Source organism: Mus caroli, unplaced genomic scaffold (genome assembly GCF_978045245.1).
Source record: "Mus caroli unplaced genomic scaffold, Mus_caroli_1 scaffold_1, whole genome shotgun sequence".
NCBI lineage: Eukaryota > Metazoa > Chordata > Mammalia > Rodentia > Muridae > Mus > Mus caroli.
The window spans coordinates 35682285-35706293 of NW_028227256.1; the positions used below are offsets into that span (position 1 = coordinate 35682285).

General features: G+C 43.4%; 1 protein-coding gene across 1 annotated transcript in view; it reads right to left on the reverse strand.

Moving 5' to 3' along the window:
* Positions 1-291: 291 nt before the first annotated feature.
* Lonrf2 (LON peptidase N-terminal domain and ring finger 2) overlaps positions 292-24009 on the reverse strand; it is a 42173-nt gene continuing 18455 nt past the window's right edge. The window contains exons 3-12 of the mRNA XM_021155427.2: positions 22913-23035; positions 20738-20893; positions 17974-18181; positions 17307-17403; positions 16474-16588; positions 14344-14465; positions 13528-13686; positions 10729-10891; positions 7115-7264; positions 292-4740 (exon numbers count right to left, since the gene is read on the reverse strand). Coding sequence (XP_021011086.1) covers positions 4546-4740; positions 7115-7264; positions 10729-10891; positions 13528-13686; positions 14344-14465; positions 16474-16588; positions 17307-17403; positions 17974-18181; positions 20738-20893; positions 22913-23035 — 1488 coding nt within the window. The 3' untranslated portion in view covers positions 292-4545. The remainder of the gene's footprint in view (positions 4741-7114; positions 7265-10728; positions 10892-13527; positions 13687-14343; positions 14466-16473; positions 16589-17306; positions 17404-17973; positions 18182-20737; positions 20894-22912; positions 23036-24009) is intronic.

The following is a 24009-nucleotide window of genomic DNA, read 5'->3' on the forward strand; positions in this document are numbered from 1 at the left end:
AGAGCAGAAGGCCATATACTAATGAACAAGAAATTTGAGACCTTCATCTAAGAGCCAACGCTCATGAGGGTCAGCTAGAAGATGCAAGAGAAAGTCTCCCTGAGGTCACAGGAAGCATGGCTGTGCCACCACCTGGCCTTCGGCTTCCAACTTCTAGGATTGTGGAGTGATATTGTTCTAGGGTTTCCAGCCAGAAGTCTATGGCAGTTCATTAGAACCACACCAAAAAGCTAATTTAATATCTTCCACACTGGCTTGACCACAGAACTCGTCATTCACCTTGTTGTCTGGGAGTGATTATTTATTTGAAAACATTTACAACACTTTACGTTTTATCTAGTCCAAATATCACATATTAGATACACAATTTCAATGAGTTGAAATGGACAGGGAAAAGAATACAATGAAGTAAACATTTGCAACATTTAAAAACCAGTCTTGTGTAAGAAACAACAAACGCCAAATGTTGCTATTCGCATCTTTGCCCCAACGAGAGCGGGAAGCTGGGTGAATATTCCACATCACTACTGACCTCTAAAGAGGCAAGACACATAATGTTAATTGATAGAGACTTAACTTGTTCAAACCTGTTCTAAATAAAGAAAAGTTATCCACAATGCTCAAGTGGTACCAATCATTTCACGGGTACTAAGTCAGCTGTAAGGTAAGTCAGGTGGTAAGTATCACAAGTGAACGAGGCAGGACTAGGCAGCTTTGCAACATACCGATTAGCCACTTTTTCCAAAGCTCAGTGGACAAAAGTGTGTTGCGGTATAAGCTGTATGGAAGGAATGCTGGTCAAGGAAATAGCTTTATAGGGTGGAAAGTCTACTGCGAAAACAGTGCTGTCTGCAGTGGGGACCCCAGCGGAAGCAGACAAAGCAAAGATTTACCAAGGGTTTCAACATGGTTCACAGTACTCAAGCTTTGCCCAGCTTTCTGTCATATTCCAGTTGGGAAGGTGCACTGTGTACTCTCCTGTTGCTCTGATAAACACCATGGCCGAGAGAGACACAGAGAGAGAGACAGAGAGACAGAGACAGAGAAAGAGAGGGGGGTGGGGGAAGCCAGCCCATATGGTACAGGAGTCATGGCAACAAGCCGAGAGGTCACATCTTCAACAGCCAACGTGAAGCACAGAGAGCAACTCCAAGTGGGGCAAATCGATAACCTCTCAAAAGTCCACCCCCAGAGACATGCATACTCCAGCAAGGCTGCACCTGCTAAAGCCTCCATAATGTCAGCCAAATAGTGGCACGAAGTGCAGATCAAGTGTTCAGATACTAGAGTCTGCATGTGTGTGCATTTCTCATTTAAACATCCACACAGAGAAAGTCTTTTCTTGGAAAAGCCACCAGCACACCTGGACACACACACAGAGGTCTACTACAGCTCCATCTTGTCTTCTCAGGCACTGCAATGGGGCCTGGCTGCTCTGTGATTCTAGTGTGCAGCTGGTCTGTTGCTATGCTCTCCCCATGAAGAGGAGTCTGAAAATGACTCAGACTACCACGTAGCGTGATTTACAGAATGCCAATAGGTACCAAGGGGAAAGCATCAAAGTTGAAGTGGAAAAAGAAGAAAAAAAAAAAAAACACCAATGAGGGGCTGTGTGAAGGCTGATGGAATTCCTGTCTCACCCAACAGAATCAGAAACTATTTGAGTTTTCTCTGGCCTATAACAAAAGGTAAGCATCCTTTTGGATTCTGTGGGATACGACAGGTTCAAGTCTGTTAACAGCCCCACTCTTGTAGGAACTCACTATGAACCTTGGCCTTGAAAGTAAGGGTGAGGAGCTTTGGGCCAGATGAAGCTGACTTTGTAATCAACCCCAGCTATTCAACTTCCAAATTACACTAGGCATAACCATCAGGAAAGAGAAGCTGTTAGGCAGTATGGGAGTGGAGAGCAGAGGACCACTGTGTACTGTGCACTTGGCCTTAAGGGATGTCCTCATTAGAAGCAGGAGCAGCCACTGAGGTTACTGTCAACTGATAGGGAGGGACCTCTTCTACATCAGGTTTAAGGAATGGGTTTTTCTTCTATGCTTTGCAGTCTGTGGAAACCCTGCCTGCTGCATTCCAGTCAAACATAGCATCTTTGGAAATCCTTTGTCTCCTTTTAATCTCCATACAAACTAGGGAAATGTACTAAACCCTGCTACTCCTAACCATTGTTGGGGAAGGTGGGGGAGTTACTGCTTAAGCCCAGCATGGGGTCTGCTGACCTGGTCTGCTGACTTACAGAGTTCCTTTCTTCCTAGAGTGCATACTTGTTCAGAAGGAGCTGCTGCAACCCAGTTAGAGCCATGGAGAAAGAAACTCGAAATTCTTAGTTGGCTCAGACCAAAGAGCTTGCTCCAGTTTGTTCTAGGAATAACAGTGAATTGGGGGGCATTTTACACAGCCACACAGCTAGCACAGGAGCTCTGGAGTTATCTGTAATTCTGGAAAACAGGGTTTTGCACATCTAGTATGATGCCATCAAGAAAGGGCTTGGTGGGTAGTCAAGGTCTCTTCTGTTGCCTGATGCTATTACAATCCATCACTGTTAAAACTGAAACCCATACAAATGGAACCTGAGAATCACCTGCACTCCTAGCCACCTGACATAACTGCTTCTCACAGAACCTAGGCCATGAGCCTCTCTTTGTCTGGAACAGTAAACTTCTCTCTCAATGGTATTCATTGTTAGCTGTCATTTATAAATTGACACCCAGTACAGTTCAGATAGAACGTCCTTACCTTGGTTGGGGGCAATGGTGGTACTTTAACTTTTGTGCTACTGAAATTGTCCAATAACCAAGGATCCCCTAAAAGTACCCAGTGACTACTGGTCTGCTACCAACAGTACAATGTGTAACAGAGAACGTGACAATCATGCCACATTCTCTTCAGCACTGAATCCTAAAAACTTCTGTTGTTCTCCTTAGCATCACTGCCATGGGGGCTTTTACATAAGAACACTGAGGGGAATAAAGAGGTGGACAGAACCCGGAAGAGCAGCATCATAATGGTTCTGAACTCAGTAGGTTATAAAAGCTAGCACGTCAGCAGGTAGGAGAAAAACCTCCCCAACACTAACTCAGCGCAGACAGAACTTCCAGAGGAGTCGTGGAGAAGCTACATTCACACTGGAGAGACACTTCCAAACAGAAACAGTAACAATACCAATTCCTACTTTTTCCCCCCCAAAAAGAAAAAGAATAATTCAAAACCCATTAACTGCCATGAGCAAATTCTAGTCAAGGATTTCTGTCACAAGAGTTACAGTTTTAAGTGGTCAGATGATGTCATAAATGCTAAATAGAGTTGAACTCTTAATGCGTGGAATGCCTTGCTCAAAAGGGCTTTTAGCCCCTCTCAAGGGTGAAGTCAAAGGTTCATAGTAAATGAGATGCGTGTTTTTATTCGAAGTCCCATGGTGAAGCTAAGTTTCAGTTACTGAAAAGAACAATAAAATCAACATTGCTGCGATCTTACGGCTTTCTAATAAAATGCCTGATGGGTTGATAAGCCATCAACATTTTGTATCATAAAATATACATTTAAATTAAACCCATACACCTTGAATGAAGAAAGCAGAAGGAGCCGCTGAGAGCTGCTCAGCAGGGTATTGTCAGTCGGATGCACATCTTACAGACTAAGTAGCAGGCTGTCGGCACCAGCTGCTCAGGCAGCGGGCGGCAGGAATGTCTGGGTTATTCCAAGTGATATTCCCAACATGCACTGGAGGTCGGGAGTTACACTTATCATTATCTGATGGAAATTTCCCAGTTGAATAAAGATAAAACTTTGTTTACAATGCGTTTGGCTGTATGTTTGACATCTCAATGGACACACATCTCTTAACTCATTTTTGACTACCCTTCTGGAGTATTTATGAATATATATTCTCAAAATACTGGCAATCCTCAGACTTTTCTATATGTAAGATACATCTTCTTGTAGTTTTACATTCATTTAATTACAACATGCAATTTACAACACCTGGGGTTACAGCAGGACACGAAACACAAACACGGCTCTGCCCGGTAATAACTTAAGTCTTCCGTAAGGGCTGGGTAGTGACTCAGTTCATTAATTTTGCAAACAAGTTCACGGCGACACACAGAACCCAAGTCCAGTTTTGGCTTGCTTATATCTTAATGTCTGTTCCCACTCACTGTCTAAACACTGGCACGTGCATTGTCCACCTATCACGTTGAGATACTAGCTAGGATTGTAATCACCTTTGACACGGAAGTCACATGTCACCCATGTGAGCGTCCCATACTGCAGTGAGCTGTAGTCCTGACGCATCTGCTCTGAAGAGATTCTCAGGGATTTCTCACCTGAACCTTCTACTTGAACTTCAGTCGAATCTTGCAGTGTCCAAGTCTAGCAGATAGACTTCTACTGCATGAGAAATTCAGTATTTGGCAAATGTCCCACTTACCACCACATTGACAAGATTTTACAAAGTGTGCCGAAGAGGACGGGTATTTGTCAGTTTCTGGAACTCAAAAACACAGGGGCTTCCGGCAACCTTAATCTAGAGGAAAATCAATTATCTCTCTGTGTGTTGTTAGCCATTTCTTGGCGACTATTCAGCTTACGTGTAATGATGACTAATATTCGTCGAATGGCAAGAAGACGCTCTTTCAGGGAGGCCATGCCGAGAATGGCCAGTTGAGCCTTGCGTTCCAAGGGCAACACGGCCAGAATCCACCAGGACCAGGCAGGGCCACTAGAATTGCTCTGTGAAAGACACAAGGGGAGAAATTAATTAATGCCTACAACACAGGCCATTCCCAAATTCAGCCTTTTGTTTAACCAACAAATATGGGCAAGAACCCCACCTTCTGTTGTAGGGCTAGGTCACCATTCATCAGACCCTCAAAATGCAGAGTTCCTGTTGAATACGAGTCACATGTTTTAAGGTGCCAGGTAAGGACACAAAGGAAGAACTTGTTCAGGGGAACTCCAATGAATTAGCTGCCTCTGCTCTCCCAAGTCTCCAGATAATGATGTCCACCCACCAGAAAGAGAGACGATACGTTTTACTTCTGTAACAATGTATGCTCTTGCCTTTGAAGTTCTAAGTGGGTTAGCTAAAGGGTAATGTTATCAAGGTCAAGTGTATCTGGATGAGTTAGAGTGCCAGGAGAAAGAAGATCCTAAAGCCAATGTGGCCAATGGTGTATAATACACATATGCACACATTACTGCATGTGGTAACTATCATAAATTTATACACATACAGATGGCGTGTGAAAGTTTTGTTTGGGTGCAATGTGAGTACTCATGTTTGCCTTTATTTCACATAATCAAAAAAGCATTCTGGATTGAGCTGTAAGCAAACAGCGATTCTCAACTTGTTTCTCCTCTTCCTCATTCCGAAACGAAGACAGCCAAGCCTGTCTGCCTACAAGGTCTGGATTCTCCTCTAGTCCTTTTAAAGAGGTACCAACCAGGAGCTAGGAAGAATGGACTGGGTGGGAAAGTGGCTTTAGCGAGTTGGATAATTTCACTGGAGGTCAGAAATCACCCATCAGCCAAAGCTCAAAGGGGCATCTCAAGTCACTGCCAAGAAGGTCCTGGGCTGCCCCTCGGATGTTACCTATAACCCAGATACTGAAGAAACATGAGAGGACTCAAACTCTCCTCTTCCCTTATCCCACAGGAGGGGGAATAGAATGCTTAGTTGTACCTCACTAGTTAAAATCCTTCTAGTTGGCAGAATAACAGTCTCCAAGGAGCTCAGTGTCTATTTCCTTAGTCCTGTGACTATGGGGAACTTTGAAGATGTGAACATGTTTTTACAACAGGCAGATTATCCTAATGGACCAATGTAGCCACATAGTCCTTCTGGGGCTGTGGCCGGGGGTGGGGGGATGTGACACAGATGAAAGGCTAGAACTGGAGCACTGTACAGGGAATGAACAACACCAAGGAAGGCAAGCCTCCTCAGAGGTGGACAATGCCAGGAGCTGAGTCTTTCCTACAACCAGCAGAGGGCGGTATCATTGCTAGGTCAAGGGAGACACCTGCTGGGCTTCTGACAGCACCATTGTAAAATAATATCCCAGTATTGACAATGGCACTATGTTAGTGGCAATGTATTGCAGCCGTGGTAGAAACAGTGCTCCTACCAATTACAGATTAATTTAATCGATTGGCCTTATTACCATCCTTTTGAAACTGAGGCACAGCACAGTGGCAGAAGGGAGTGGTAGGGAGGGCGAGGACATGGACATGATTTTGGAGTCTAAAGCAGGACTCCTATTTGTCTTACGTTCATGACATTTTCACACTAAGAACATTTTACAAGTCTAGGAACAGAGGTACCTTGCATCTATCAATACAGATCAAACATTTACTAATAATAAGTCATGAGTACATGGATTCTTAAACAAGTCTTTTATACATGTATAATTGTATCTGTTACTAAAGATTAAAGTAAATACAACATTAATTAGATAGATGTGATTGTTTATTTTTACATAAGAGAATAAATCTTGGCTGAGTGTGTGATGCTGCAGGACACAGCGCATCTTCAGTGTTTTTCAGAACCAAATGATATTCTGAATTTATGTAACAATCAATGTTGAGAATGCCACTCGCATATAAATACAGGGTGTTTAGGGCCATTTCAGAAAATGCTGGAAATCCTGCCCTAATCCAATGCCAACATTTATTTACTGATTGTTTTAAAAATGAAATGCAAGGTAGCAACTGCCCTGGTTGGCTCCAGCTGTCACAAAGATATGGCCTAGACTCATCTGTAGGAGTCTCAATTGAGGGATTACCTCATTCAAATTGGCCATGTCTACACAGGACTGCCTTGATTGTTAATTGATGAAGTTGGACCCAGCTCACTGCAGGTGGCACCATCCCTGTTCTGATCTGTTCTGAGTTCTGTCCTGATCTTCAGGCATGGCTAGAAAACATCTATTTATTGTGCTGCACAAGGCACAGGCTGCCAAGCTAGGTCTTCTCTGCGCAGCGGCTACACGAGCCAGCTCATCCTCATGGCTGAGTACAGCACTGCTGAACTCTCTGTCAGGACGATGGGCATCATCACATGACTGCGGGGAGGAGCTGCATCAGGAGAGAAGGAAGGAAAGCCTACCTGTGGCTCTGGCTCCCTGTCTGGCATCGACCCGAAATGGCTAAGAATTTGTTTCTTCATGTGATCCTGGAGTGAAGCAAACCAGGAAACAGACTGCTGGTAAACAGACTCATGGAGGGCGGTAAGTTCTTCAAACTCTGGACCTTCCACCTGGCCGGGAAAGAGAGATAGGCATTTTAGAAAATCACCCAGACACAGTCTCCACAGGTTGGTGACCTCTGACAGCTAAATGGACGTGTGACATTTATTCCTTCACTAATCCACTACTATTACACAAAATTCATATAAAAACTTTGTGCATTTTGACATACCCGAGGTCTACTGATGGCATCCTAATTTTTCTTTTAAGACTAACATAAGCACATATCCAATGTTATAAATAATTTTCAATGGGTGAAATTTGCATATTTGATATATCACAAATGATTTAGTCATATACATAAGATGTATTTTAATATACTGACAATTTATTTTAAAATGTCAGTAATATAAATATGTATGCAAAGGAACCAGAAACATAACTCCGTAAAATATGCGAAACAGTAAGCCCGATAACCTCAGAACCCACATGGTAAAAGGAAAGCCCAGACTCCTGAAAGCTGTGCTCTGACCTCCACATGCACACTCTGGTGTGTGGTATGTGTGTGCACATGCACACACGAAATAACAAATACATAAATATAGACAAGAGAGTGCTTTGTTAGGTATTGTATTCTCTGGATAGTTTCCCAGGAGCAGAACAAGACGTCTGAATCTGGCATTTCACACTCTTTTCCTATCACCAAATCACATTCCAGCAGATGTGCTAGGAACAAAACTGCAGCTCCCACATCAGCTACCACCCAGCCATGCTGTTGTGTGCATGCCTGGCTTCTGGTTCTCCTCACCGTCCACCCAATCATTTAGCTCTTCGTCAGTCCTGCTTAGGACAGCAGGGCAGAGCAGGAGGAACACGGGACTGGCGGTTGGTCTTGTCTTGTCTTCTTCATTGCTGGCTCTCATGTGTGCATGTCAGCCATGATCACAGCCTTGTAAAGGGGAATCAACCATCTGGGTCTATTCTGGATAGAACATTCTAGCAGCTACAAAACCCACAGGAATGGTAACAAACAGAACTGTCATTGGTGTGCCTTATGTAGAACAACATTCATAGGCAACAGGGGTTTCCTTTAAAAATTACTTCACAAGCAGCTTTTAAAGCCAGGTTTACAGTAGATCCATACACCATTAAAAACAAGGTGTCATCTACAGCAATCTGAATAATGCTTTGTCAGATCTGTCTGCAGAACTAGCACAGGGACTTGTACATGTCTGCAGCCAGCCCCACGGTCTGGAGGCCCTGGAGTTGGGCTCCCTGAGGGCCTTTGATATATGAGGCTCTCAGGGCCACAGGCACCAGAAGCAGCAGCTGAAGTGACAGAGCCTGCATTCTGGGTGTGATTCCACTTCAATGAACATGTGTCCACGTCTCCTGTGTGGCTTCTCGTGTGATGTAAGGGGGCACATACTTTTACATCCATATTTCAGATTTCCACCAAAAATTTAAAAGAGAGATGCAATAACTCAATGTATTTCCTCCTAATAATTATTTTTAATTACATAAGTTATATATAAGAAGTACCCCCCCACACACACAGGCTCAAGGAATTTCGTCCACTGTACAAGGCAGGGTAACCATTAGGCTACCACATTGAACCAGATCGAGAAAGACTCCCTAACCACTGTGGTGGTTTGAATATGCTTAACCCAGGGGAGTGGCACTATTAGGAGGTGTGGCCTTGTTGGAGTATTTGTGGCCGTTTTGGAAGAAATGCATCATTGTCAGGGTGGGCTTTAAGATCCTCATCCTAGCCCCCTGGAAGCCAGTCTTCTCCTGTCTGCCTTTGGATGAAGATGTAGAACTCTCAGCTTTGCACCATGCCTGCCTGGATGCTGCCATGCTCCCACCTCGATGATAATGGACTGAACCTCTGGACCTGTAAGTCAGTCCCAATTAAATGTTGCCCTTATAAGAGTTGCCTTGGTCATGGTGTCTGTTCACAGCAGTAAAACCCTAAGATACCCTCCCGTCAGATACAAAGTCCACCCTACATATTCTGTCTCCAGCCCATGCTTTTGCTATTCCTGGAAATGTACAAGAGACGACACTTGGCCTGCTGTCTGTGTATAGTAAATATGCAGTCTGCACGCTCACGTGCTTGGCTCTCTCATCATGTCTGTGAGATTCATGATATTAGAGCACCAGTTCATTATGTGTTGTTGGTGGTGTCAAATCTCCACAGTATGTGGACTGGACTAGCTTATCCATCTGTCTGAGGGCTGTCTAGACCATTTCCACTCTTAGGTATGAATGAGACAGTGTGTGCATCTCTGCACATCTTTATGAGGATCTGTTCAAAATACCTTGCTTATTTGTCAAAGGATGCATGCCGTTGATTCTATTAGGTAAAAATAATTCTCAAGAGGTGGGAGACTTTTATACTAGCTTCAGAAGGCCTGTAAACCACTACTATTTTATGACATGCCTCACTCTGAGCCACATAAAGAATCACTGCTTGGGACTCAAATGCTGGCCATGTTTTTAAGTATTTTTTTTCCCAATTCTTTATTTTATGTAGGTGTTTTGCCTACATGCATGTCTGTCCACCACAAGTATGTAGTACATCTCTGGGGACTCCTAAGATTTCTAGGAGCCTGAGAGACAAGACACTATGAGTAACAATGTGGACAGAATTTGAGTCCTCTAGAAGAGAAGCCAGTGCTCTTAGCCATAGACCCATCTCTCTAGCAACCCCCACAGTGTTTTTATAAATAACCTTGTATTGAAAACCAGCCTAGCAGGCTCATTTCTGTATGGTCTACTGCGGCCTTTTAATCTTAAGAATAGAGACTAGTAGTTGTAGGAGAGACCACGGGACTTTCAGGGCCTAAAGCACAATCATTCCTTAGTATCTATGGGAGCTGAGCCACGGTATCTCCCTTAGATGCACAACTCCATATGAAATGATGTACTATTTGCATATAGTGAACACATGTCCATGCCTCTTACATCTTGAGTCATCTATAGATTACCTGACCTAATAGAAAGTTTCTGTGCTCTACTGTTTGGTTTTTGAAATAGTGTCAAGATAAGTTGCCCAGGCTGGCCTCAAACATGGGCTCAACCATTCCTTCCTCAGCAATGTAGAGAATCCAGGGCTACAGATGGATGCTACACATAGCTAAGCCATGCTCTTTAGGGTAGAGTGAAGAGGCAAACATGCCTACACATCTTCTCTAGAGGCATAATTTATTTTGCAACACTTTCAGTGCACCATCAACAGACTCTATGGATGAAGGAACCAGAGACAGAATGCCAGCTGGGAAGTATCTGGCCTTTATAGGCCAGTCCCCTGGCTAGAATAACAAACATGGACAACAAGCCCATATCCCCTAAAGGCAGTAAAAGGCACTGTATTTTAGGAGACTTCTCTACTGGCCCTAACTCAGGTAAGAATGCAGAGAGTAACAGGTCAAGTGCTGGGTTAAGGAGGATATAACCCTGTAAGCAGAACCTAGTGATGTTTTTCCACAGCGGACAGGAACACAGGATGAGGGATGCTGATGACCCTCACCTTCTCATCCTCCAGGTACTCGATGTCCGCCGTGTTGTAGCCATCTCGGTGGCGGTGGCTTAGGACTCTGAAGCGGCTGATCCCGATTGCATCCACAACAGAGCTTCCATCAGGGAAAGTCCTGACATCCTTTATCTCCAGCATGCATCCATACTCTGAAATCCTGAAAGAGAGTTTGGGAAGAGACGAAGGTTTTAAAAATGCAGCTGCTTCCATTTCCCTCTGAAGTCTGGCTTTTAGAGGAGTGTAAAGTCAGTGTGAACAAACGGGGGTTCCTGCATCAGACCACCAAGATTATTCTCCCAAGAGATAATGTGTCCTTCTGTTGAGTACTGTGGGCATTGGGGACGGTGGCTATGAGATGAGACCAAATCTTAAACATGGTACTTCAGCAGCTTGGCCAGGCCCTGCTGGCAGAGAGTATCTGAGTGGCACTTATAAGCTCAGGATTTGGTGCTGCTCAGGTACTCTTTCCTGCCCCCAGAGCATCCCCACATTTACCTGCATTGTCCCATGCCAAGTCCTGAGGCAGGCAGTCTGTAGTCACTGCCTGGGTCTCTCTGCCTCCCTTTTCTACCCCACCATCCCACACACCCTACCACTGAACTCACATCTTCTTCTGCTCTTCTGTGCTCTCTGACCTCTCTGGTCCTCCACGCCGTTCTTCTGCCTGCTTCTCACATGATGGGCTATGCAGGTTATCATCCGTAGCTGCATCTACTCTCACTCTGGAGTGCTTACCCATGCTTGTTACTAAAACTCTTACCAGTGTGTCGTTGATAGTACATATACCATCGTGTTGGTACACACAGCAGTATATAGTGTGTGCTTGCCTAAGCTCACGGAACATGGAGGCTTATTAAGATTACACTAAGATTTAGAGTCAAGATTTGAATCCTAAGATGCCTGATTCCTACCTTCTTATTGTGACCAACTGCACTATATATCTCCAAACTAAAGATGTTATCTAGATTCTCAAGTCACAAACCAATTTTATATCTAATAAAACCTTTCTCTTCCTGGTTACCCCACAGAACTACCTCATTCCTGCCTGCAGTAGATGTGGAGGCACCCTGAAGATGTCTTGTGTTTTCTAGCTATCCTCAAACAACCTCCGAATGTCAGCTCTCCCATGTCTGCCTCAGCTGCAGAGCCCGTCCCATCCACGAACACCCTATCCTGTCTGCAGACAAGAACCCAGGAGGGATAAAAATTTTTCTTGCCTGCAGCTCCCAGCAGATGCAGTCTCATGCGGATCCACAAATGGCCATCAATGTGCCTTTAAACACTAGTGGAATTCAAATGCACCCTTATCTCCCTGGCTCCCTTCTCCTTTCCTAGAGGGACCTGAGTGCCCCCTGCTCTCTGACGTGTTCGAGGACCACGGTTCATCACGTATCCGGAGCTGCTTCTTGTTCCCCACTGTTCACTCTCTTGGTGTAGCTGATGGAGCTCTGTCACCCCACTTTCATTGACTTCTGATGAGACAAACTGTAACATACACTGATTTACTGCATTGTACTGTGCACAGTGTCTTACATAGAAAAAATCTTGGCTTGCTCCTAATTCTGAAAATAATCTCTTACACTTTCTCTTTAACTTTTAAAAACATTTTCGGATGTTTTTGGTTTTCATAGCAATGATCTGTTAAAAACATACAAACTATTAAAGTAGGGAAGAAACCTTTGTTGTCCTATTTAGACTGCCCCTTATTCCATAATAGCCTCTCTCTTTCGTGCAATTACACACACATTTGGAGTTCATATTTGAGCAGCTATGTTCTGACCTCCATAGTCTGTTGACTATGGCTTATGATTCTGATATTATCGGAGGGTCCTTCCTTCTGGTCATTTGATTTATTCAAAACTATCTGGTCTTGGTCCTTTGCCTATCTCATTGATTCTGAAATGGGCAAACAAAATCCTCTTGGGATGTCAATGCAATGAGTTAGTTGGATAGAAATGGCCTTTCTATGGGACCGAGTCTTAGCATCCATTAACATGGTCTTTCAGACACAGCTTCAAGGATATCAATCTTAGGATTTTCTTCATATATGTATATTCTCTTAAAAATTATTTTTCCCTGGGTATTCATGGTAGAAGCCATTGAGTGGCCTTTATAATATATTCTCCTCTTCCTCCTGGGCACATGGACAGGATACACATCCCAGCTTCTCTTGTAGCAGGTCTCAGCATAAAGGAGGTGGCTTTTTTCCCGTCCAGATTCCTCTAGAAGTATCTGCACAGCCAGCTGGCACTTGGATGTGTAACCTCACACGGTCATGCCCACATGGCACTATAAGGCCTCTTTTAGGACAGGAAGGGACTCAGGTCTCCAAGGCAGGCCCCAGCTGGCTACCGCTTCACAGCATCCTCTCCAGGCAACTAATGTGGAGCAACAAGAGGTGGCCTCTCATGGCACAGTTTGCATAGGATTGAAAACATTAGAGCTGTGGAGACTGAGCAAAGCTTCACTGATGATGTAAGCAGTCTTTCTTCTAGACCAGAGCTCTGTGCATAGGTGAGCAAGGAGAGAACTGCAGGCCGAGGGTGGTGCGGGTGGTGACACAGAGGTGGACTTGTGAATGTGATTAAGGGGTAAACAGAAAGGGCAGAGATGACACTAGAAAAGGCGGGGTGGTATTTTGGCTAGCCTTAAGCTTATACTTTGTGGAAGTAACTGGTGAAAAAAAAAGGTGTGTGTGTGTGTGTGTGTGGGGGGTGGTTCCAGGCATAGTTGTTCTTCAAGAAAAGGAGGAAGCAAGGACTTCCTTAGGAGCCTTGAGATGCAGTTCCTTACCCTGCGTTCTCCGCGGATAAACACATGCCAAACCGCTTGGTGCCAGTTTCCATGCATCTCCTTATCATGAGCCGGTAGCGGGGCTCGAACACATGGAGAGGGCAAGGAACCGTAGGGAAGGCCATGGCACACACAAAGATGGGCACATCTCTGGTCAGACTGCAGAGCGAGAGGAAATGTTGACTTAGAAGTGTAAGCTGTTCAGAGCAGAAGCAAGAAGTTGCTACAACACTCGAAACCTGCCAACCAAATAAAATCTGAGCCTGACTCAGGGCTGAGTGAGCAGGATCCTGGCATAAGAAAGGTCTCTGCTTAGCCAGGTTTTAAGCCAAGTCTGCCATATTTAATTTGATGAGAGACAGCATCCTGAGTTATGTTACTGCACTTGTAAAGGTTACAGCTGAATCACCCTTAAAAATACTTCACAAAGCAAAAACCACGTAACAGACATAAGTAAGAATGAATGATCGGCCAGGTCTGTTTGGAAACACCAAACTTTAACCAGCCACAGAGAAGAAATCATGTGTCACAATCCTGCTTGCTATTCAGACTTTTGTCTTTCCATTCAGAAAGTTATTTAAATACAGAAAACAAATATATAACTTTCCAACAATATATTTTGAAATCTTTCTTATTATTACTTACAATTAAATTTCCACAGATATTTTGCAACTAAATTTTTTTTTTCCATTCAAAGACTAAACAATTCTATTATAAAAAAAAGCCAAAACAAAATCTAAGGCTTGGCTCTTATTAACAAAGATTTTCCTTATTATTCTGCACCAAGGACAAAGCTCGCATGACATAAGCACTTACTTGGACAGCTCTGACATCTCTTCATCATAGACCCTCTTTCTGTCAGATAACTCATCTGGTAAGTATCGGAATATCAGTTCTTCAGTCAGAACAGTTACATTAAAATTTCTGGTTGCCAACAGCTATAACAGAAACGGTATGGAAAATGATGGTGAATGTTAATTTGTCCTGAAGGACAAAGCTTAGCCCTGTGTGTGGCCTGCAGGATTTGTGCTGTACATGAGAGAAAGGGTTGTCTGGCATTTGCTGTTTGAGTCACTAGCACTCTCTGACAATCCAATAAAAACTGATGTCTAGACGTCTTTGTACTGAAGAGGCTTATAGTTATCAAACCTACAGAATGGGTCTTGTTTTTTTTCTCTTTGAAAAACTTTACTGTGCCTAGTAGTAATGGTGTACACCTTTAATCCCAGAACCTGGGAGGCAGAGGTCGGTGGATTTCTGAGTGTGAGGTCATCCTGGTCTACAGAGTGAGTCCTAGGGCAGTCAGGGCTATACAGAGGAACCTGTTTCAACAACAACAACAACAAGCAACAAAAAAGAAAAGAAAAGAAAGAAAGTCTTGATAGATATTCTGGTTAGCACACAGAGCCATGGGTATTTCTGTGATATTTTCATCCACATTCACCATGTATGTGCCAGGCTTCCCTTCTTTGCACACCCCCTCATGAGACAGTGGAAAAAGTCGTACAATGCCTGTGTTATGAATGGTTTTGGGACAAGCTTTTTGTTTTCCTAGGCATAAGGGAGTCGTCTTCAGGACCCTGGGAACAGGCATGCATAAAGCAGCAGGGGACATGTGCTTGTCAGCAAAGAATGATAATAGCTTGGGGAAGACCACAGAGATACTCCCTAGTGAACCACCACGCATGCTCAGAATTTCTCTAAAGTCATCACACATGTGCATAGCCCAACACTAATAACCATCCTGTGACCTCTGCAAAGTTCAGAAAGGGGCTATGCCATGCAACTTAGTAACACAAGCATGCACACTGCCATGCAACTGAGTAACACACGCATGTACACTGCCATGTAACTTAGTAACACAAGCATGTACACTGCCATTTAACTTGGTACCACAAGCATGCACTCATTTAGACAGCTCCTCATGGTGATGACTTATTTGAACATGAATTAAAAGTTACAGTCAGGGCTGGTTAGATGGATCAGTGATTAAGAGCACTGACTACTCTTCGGAAGATCCTGAGTTCAAATCCCAGCAACCACATATTGGCTCACAACCATCTGTAAGGATATCTGTTTCCCTCTTCTGGAGTGTCTGAAGACAGCTACAGTGTATTTAAATATAATAAATAAATAAATCTTTAAAAAAATTTTTAAAAAGTTACAATCACTCTAAGTTTTCTTTCATTTTAACACCCTCTCTTGCCATGTCAGATATTTTTAAAAAGCTAATTCAGGCATAGGAGTGTGTCTCAGTGTGTGTGTTTAGTGTGTGCTAGAGGGTGAGAAAGGAAGGGAAAAACACACATTACTCTAGCGATTGCAGGTTGCATATTTCTGAAATATAATTAAAACAAAGATTGCCAGTCTCAACTTGAGGGTGTGAAAGAAGTCCTTACCCCTCCAAGAGGCTAAAGAATTTGCATCATGGAAAGTGAATGAGAACAACAGAGCCAGCACACAGCACACAGCTCTGCAATGCCCTCTATCTTATCTGCATGCTCAATACACATGGACTCAAGAGTTTACATTTTGGATAAATAGCAACAAATAGCTTCCCTATACACCCTACATTTTACTGAATTTGGTTTCAGACCAAACACAGTAACAACTAAGTGGAAAGGGCATAAAAGAGACTTGGCAGCAGTAAGAAACAGCCCAGACACACACTAAATGCACTGTAAGTATCAAACCGTTTGGAGTGGACATATACTCCACATATATATTCTCCTAGCTGTTTTCAATCTATCTCAATGATTTATACCCGGAAACTGCTCTAATACTTAGCTACTTCTGCATCTAATGCTTCTTTATGGTTTTGATTTATGAAAGACAAGGAAATGGCCCATCTTCAATCAAATCTGATTTTTAACGGTAGGTGGTGGAAGGAAAGCCTGAGGCACCCGCCAAAGCACAAGAAGAGGCTTCCTCTCGGGAGCCACTCACCTCTGAAAGCTTGTCTTTGCACAGTGGACAATGAGGGGCGTGGTCCAGGCAACGCTCGAGGCATTTGAGGCAAAACGTATGTCCGCAGGGTGTAGTGACAGGTTCAAAGAGCAGCCTGGAAAGAAGGCCATGAGTTTTCAGAAAGATATGACTTTCCAGAATAGACTTTCAGGTAAGCTGCCTATTTTAAAAGGATGCCTTACACAGCTTCCATGCAAGCCCAGAGTCATTCACGTCCACTTCTCCTTTACATCTTCACTGGAGTTTTAGAAAATAAATCAATAACTGGTGATACATATTGTGCTAATTTTATGTTAAATTTGACACAACTAGAGTCATCTGAACAAAGGAGACCCCTATTGAGAAGATACCTCCATTAAGATTGTAGGCAAGGCTGGAGAGCATTTTCTAGATGTGGCAGGGGCCAGGGCATTGTGGGCAGTACCACCTTTGTGTTCTATAAAAAGCAGGCTGAGCAAGCATGGAGAGCAAGCCAGTAAGCAGCATCCCTCCATGGCCTGTGCATCAGCTCCTGCCTCCAGGCTCCTGCCCTGCTTAGGTTCCTATCCTGACTTCCTCCAGTGATGGACTATGACCTGGAAGTATAAGCCAAATAAACACTGTCCTGCCCAACTTGATTATTAGCATTGTTTTACCACAACAATAGTAACTCAAATTGAGAAACACACACACACACACACACACACACACACACACACACACACACTCGCGCGCGCGTGTGTTGTATTCACTAGTAGTACTGAACACTCAGTCATAGAATTCAGAAAGGCGTTCTATTTTTAAAGAACTGCACATGTTCTGCACCAGTCTACCTCATGCACAGCGCACACTCAAAGTCGGTCGCATCGATTGTGAACTCTGGCTCTTCCTCTAACGAGCTCGCATTCCTCTGAGGTAGAGAGTCTGCATCTGAAAAAGTTTCAAACATTATAACTAATATCTGGACTTCTGAGAGACACCATACAATGAATTTATTTCTTCAGGATAAAAAGTGTCAACATCAGTGCTAGCAAATGATACTGATTATATATACATATATATTATATGGATAGTATCATATACATTCATATTCCAACAAATATAAAAGAAAAATTGATCAAGTTGGTACACATTCAGGACAATTAAAATTTCATCTAAGTGTTCTCTTTTTCTTTTTCTGTTTTGGTTTTTCGAGACAGAGTTTCTCTGTGTAGCCCTGGCTGTCCTGGAACTCACTCTGTAGACCAGGTTGGCCTCGAACTCAGAAATCCGCCTGCCTCTGCCTCCCGAGTGCTGGGATTAAAGGTGTGCACCACCACGCCAGGCTCTCCTTTTCAATATAAAGTCCCTGCAAAGTTAGCTCTAGAAAAGAAGCTGGTCTCCTCATTTCCTTATGGATTTCACTTGTGTGGAGATCCTTCTACGATCGATCGACCGGCTGAGTACTAATACTCTACCCCTTTGATTTCAGAACATAACGGCAAGAAGCGGCCGGCTGACCTTTCTTGGGAATCTTCTCAGGAGTATTCGCTTTGAGCTCCTCATCGTCCTGGGCATCACTGGGAAGCTGCCTCTTCAAGGTGCTGCTGGGTGCCGCTGGGACGATGCCTTCCAGAGCCTTTTTATCCTCTTCACAGTGGAGGCCCAGAATAAAATATAAAACTGAAGAGTTGATATCCGTGGGTGCATCTGACTTCTCAGATGGAGTCTGTTTAAGTAGAGAAAGAGAGCCCTCAATATTCAAGGACCATGGGACACAAGGAAGCCAAACCAAACCAAACCAAACTAAACCATGCATTAGCCTTCTCTGAAATCTATGGGAAGGGACTGTGGAGATGGCTCAGCAGCAGATAAAGTGCCTGCTGGAAAAAATGTGAGGCCTTGGGTTTGGATCCGACATCTGGTTTTGTAACCTTAGTACCAGGGAGACAGCCAGGCCAGCGAACACTACCCATAATCTAGGATCAGTACTGGTACAATGACAGGCAGGTAGATCAATAGGATAGAATTGAGGACCCAGAAATGAATCCACACACCTATGGTCACTTGATCTTTGACAAGGGACTAAAACCATCCATGGGAAAAAAGACAGCATTTTCAACAAATGGTGCTGGCACAACTGGCAGTTATCATGTAGAAGAATGTGAATTGATCCATTCTTATCTCCTTGTACAAAGCTCAAGTCTAAGTGGATCAAAGGCCTCCACATAAAACCAGAGACACTGAAATTGATAGGGGAGAAAGTGGGGAAAAGCCTCGAAGATATGGGCACAGGGGGAAAATTCCTAAACAGAACAGCAATGGCTTGTGCTGTAAGATCAAGAATTGACAAATGGGACCTCATAAAATTGCAAAGCTTCTGTAAGGCAAAAGACACTGTCAATAAGACAAAAAGGCCACCAACAGATTGGGAAAGGATTTTTACCAATCCTAAATATGATAGGGGACTAATATCTAATATATACAAAGAGCTCAAGAAGCTGGACTCCAGAAATTCAAATAACCCCATTAAAAAATGGGGTACAGAGCTAAACAAAGAATTATCAACTGAGGAATACCGAATGGCTGAGAAGCACCTGAAAAATGTTCAAAAGCCTTAATCATCAGGGAAATGCAAATCAAAACAACCCTGAGATTTCACCTCACACCAGTCAGAATGGCTAAGATCAAAAATTCAAGTGACAGCAGAGGCTGGCGAGGATGTGGAGTAAGAGGAACACTCCTCCATTGCTGGTGGGATTAGAAGGTTGTACAACCACTCTGGAAGTCAGTCTGAAGGTTCCTCAGAATATTGGACATAATACTACCGGAAGATCCAATACCCCTCCTGGGCATATGCCCAGAAGTTCCAACTGGTAATAAGAACATTTAAACCCTCATAGCAGCCTTATTTATAATAGCCAGAAGCTGGAAAGAACCCAGATGTCCCTCAACAGAAGAATGGATACAGAAAATGTGGTACATTTACATAATGGAGTACTACTCAGCTATTAAAAACAATGAATTTATGAAATTCTTGGACAAATAGATTTATCTGAAGGATATCATCCTTAGTGAGGTAACCCAATCACAAAAGAAGTCATTAGATATGCACTCACTGATAAGTGGATATTAGCCCAGAAACACCCAAGATACAATTTGCAAAACCCAAGAAAATCAAGAAGAGGGAAGACCAATGGGTGGATACTTCATTCCTCCTTAGAATAGGGAACAAAATACCCATGAAAGGAGTTACAGAGACAAAGTTTGGAACTAAGACAAAAGGATGGACTATCCAGAGACTACCCGACCCGAGGATCCATCCCATAATCAGCCACCAAACCCAGACACTATTGCATATGCCAGCAAGATTTTGCTGAAGGGACCCTGGTATAGCTGTCTCGTATGAGGCTATGACAGTGCCTGGAAAATACAGAAGGGAATGCTCACAGTCATCTATTGGATGGAACACATGGCCCCCAATTGAGGAGCTAGAGAAAGTACCCAAGGAGCTAAAGGGGTCTGCAACCCTATAGGTAGAACAACAATATGAACTAACCAGTACCCCCAGTACCCCCGAGAGCTTTTGTCTCTAGCTGCATATGTAGCAGAAGATGGGCTAGTTGGCCATCATTGGAAAGAGAGGCCCCTTGGTATTGCAAACTTTATATGCCCCAGTACAGGGAATGCCAGGGCCAAGAAGTGGGAGTGGGTGGGTAGGGGAGCAGGGCAGGGGGGAGGGTATAGGGAACTTTTGGGATAGCATTTGAAATGCATATAAAGAAAATATCTAATAATAATTGAAAAAAAGAAATCCTGTCTCAAAAATGAAGTGTAAACAAGAGAAGATGACATCCAGTGTTTACCCCTAGTCTCTGCATGCACAAAACAGATCTCTGAGGAAGAAAAGAGGGGCTGTGCTCTTCACAAGATTGGCTTTTTCTACTGGCTAATCAGAAATAATTTACACCTTTCATGGTAAACCACAAGATAACTTATTGCTGAGAAGAGCAATCTTCACATCGGTAGCATATGCATCAGTATATAAATTATATATCATACATTTAGACCAATCTCTGCTTTCTTTTCTCTAAGATGAAATAAGATCAGGTCTCCTGATGTTCTGGAGATGTTCTGAAATGTATGGAGATGTTTGGAGGGGCTCCAGAATTTCCATCACTGTCCCATTAGTTCCAATGACTTCACTTACAAGTTTTAACTAGTCACATCTAGCCCATGGGAGGCCAAGACATGCAACCCAGTGGCAGAGGCATGCACTCCACACCTTCGGATTGTCTGCATTAGCGTGACCGCCTGCTTCTTCCAGAGGATACTGGGGATCCGTCTGGCCTTCACACAGGGCCTCTGGTCCAGCTTCAGTGGAAGATATTGAGGTCTGGTGCTCACTTTCTGAAGTTGAAAAGAACACCTCACATATTACCTATAAAAATTTCAAAAACAGAAAACACATGGTCAAATACCCTGGAGGAAAAGGTCTCTAACACATTTTAATGGTTCAGTCAACAGAAGCCAAACAGACATCCCTCTCCCTCGCAAACTGAAAAAGAGTAATTCCCATATTCCACCCGCCAATCTTGCAAATTGTAAACATTTTGAAACCACAGACAGTACATCACTAACACCGCATTCCAATCCCTTTCCATCTGTCCTATCCAATATGAGTATCATGCCTGTCTTCTATCTGGTTCCTATGAGCTGCATCAACCCCCAAAGTGTCAAGGTTGAAGGCTGCAGAGTCTGCAGGGATCTCAGATTAAATCCAAGATGTCATTACCCACAGGACTGGCAATTTCTAGAGTGCTGCTCTGTTTATGGGCCAGGGAGCATCCAGTAACAGGCCAGAACTCTGGCTTAAGATTTATACACCATAATCAACCGGGGAAGTGAGGCCAGTTAGGTATTCTGGCTGCCAAGCCTTGCAGGCTCAGCTGAACCCAAGGGATTAATGAAAATGAAGAGAAGTGAACAGCACAGGAAAAAACGTAGACAAGCTTTGTTTTTAAAATCTCTTTCTTTGCTCTTCATGCTGCACTGTGAACATGGAGCATGGTGGTAAACAGCCTAACGTGGTGGTAAACAGCCTCTGTAATTTCAAGCAGTGAAGACTGGTTGGGATGTCAGTCACAGCATGGCTCTGCTATGGCTTCAGCAGAGCTGTGGGGGACAGGACTGCATTTCAGGTATATCAGTGGACTAATGTTAATTCTGTGATAACGCATGTCCATCAGCCAGAGAATGCCGGAGGGGAGAAACATCACATGGTAAGCAGTACCAGGCAGACAAGAATCTACAAAATCCTGGGACCTGAGCATCCGCGCTCCATTTGAGTTTGCTCTGACTCTCACAGCAGTGGGTCGAGGGTCAGCTGGGAGAGACACACTTTCAGAGGAAGAGCTCTGTAGGTATGGTGAACATGATGGAGGCGCTCAGCCATGTGACATTACTGGCACAAGCTGCCACAGAGGCCAGAAACCTGACTGCAGCGCAGAGCAGCAGACACCAGCACGAGAAGGAACGGTATCTTCCCAGGAAGTTCTGCTTTAGACAAATCATGTCTATTTACTTCAGCTGACTACATTTCTAACAAGATCAGAGGGTATGGTCTTATGGGTAAGATGCAAGCGAATTTCCCAACGTGAACACAGGGATGGAAAACTTCAACGTGTGGCAGCCAGATGTAGATGATGAAGCCAGAGGGTAAACGAGAAAGCTCACAGGGAGGAGACCGCAGAAACCCTCTTCTGCAAGAAAAACGTTCCAAAGAAAGAAAGTCGTTCTTAAGGATCTAAGGCGGTTTCTCTCTCACAAGTGTGGAGGGGAAAACTGACTTGTGTTTTAAAGCACCACAAAAGAAAATGTACTAGTCAGCAGAAATTATAATGTAGACATATTGGTAGCTGCTTAAGTGAAAGCATGCTAACACAGGAGACATCGAAGGTAAACAAAAGCCCCCAGTCACTGGAAATGCTACATAAAGGCCATGAGTACTGTCTAGGCATTTGGCAAGGATGGATGGAGTCCTACACTAAGTAGGATGCAATGGTGTATGTGTGCACCACACTGATAAAGCTTTGCTGTATGTCACAGGGGAGTCTGTGGAGTGAACTGTACACATGTCTCAATGCCTCTTACTGGGTCCTTCACAAGTCCTAGCTAGGATCAATGCTCCGACTCCACAGCCTTGTACTGCATCGTGATTCTCCTGCCAATCTCTCATCACATCTGAGCTGTGTGTACACTGCCTCATCAGATGCACTGCTGCATACTCAATTAGGAGTTATCAAACGGGGAGCCTATTATTATCACTGTGCTGTTCATTACACAGTCACGGGCATTTGGAATCATGTTTGCTGCTCTTACAGCAAGGGATCCCCACATGACACAAAGCCACATGTCAAATGTGATACCCAAGGGGGAGGTTGCTTATGACAATGAATACCTTCTGTGTTTCTTTCTTCGCCGAGTTGCACTCAGGATTTAAAGCAAGGCAGTAGATAAATTCCTTTAACACTTCTCTATTTCTTCCCAATCCAGAAAGAATCTGGGCTTTTATATGGTGCCCCTGGATTTACCCAAAGACAAAGAATACATTTTAAAACACAGCAAGATTATATACATCTGGTTACAACAGCCCTAGAAAATGTGTTAGAACAATTTGATTAGGTAGATCTGTCTATCCTGTATCTTCCTGTCTTGATAATTGGCAAGCTTCACTGTTTAATAAATACATCTACAACCAGAATGCAGGGATGCCTGTAACTTATATATGTGCCCAAAGAAGTTCTAAAGGACATGCTAAGAAAGAAAAAGGAATTTGTCAACTTAATTTTATTATGATATTTATAAATTCATTTAATTTATAAAAACTCTTGAATAGCTAAAGCAATCTTGAACAAAATACCAGTTTATATCTATGTCAAATATAAACTATAACAAGTAAAACAGTTATGATTTATGTATCCTAACATTTACCAAGTTTTAGGTGTGTACCTGTGTATAGGTGCTCAGAGGCCAGTGGGGTGGGACTAAGAGTGACACATCTTTCTGACATTTATTTGACATTCTCGCATCTTTTTCAGTAAAATACCTGCTCAAATTCCTTAACCATATAACCAGTTGTGTGCATCATTACTGAATTGGTAGGATCACCTCTTATGCCCCTAATGTGCCTTTACCTTTTCTTCTCTGCACCAATATCTTCTGAAGATCTAGAGTTTCAAAAGTTTGAAGATCGACTCACCAAATTCTTGTTTTTATAATGTGCGTTTTCTGGTTCCACTAATTGACTGTCAATCTTACATTTTTTTTCCTTTCTTTTGTTCACCTTGGTTTAATAAGATTTATTTTTATTTATGTATCTACATGTGACTGTCTATGTTTATATGCCATATGTGTGCAGGTTTCTGAAGACATTGGAGAGAGTTGTAGGATGCTCCGTTGTGAACCACCCACTGTGGCCAAACTCAAGGTTCCTGGAAGAGCGGCATGCATCCTTACCCATCAAGTCATCTCCAGTCCCTCACCTTGGTTTTATTT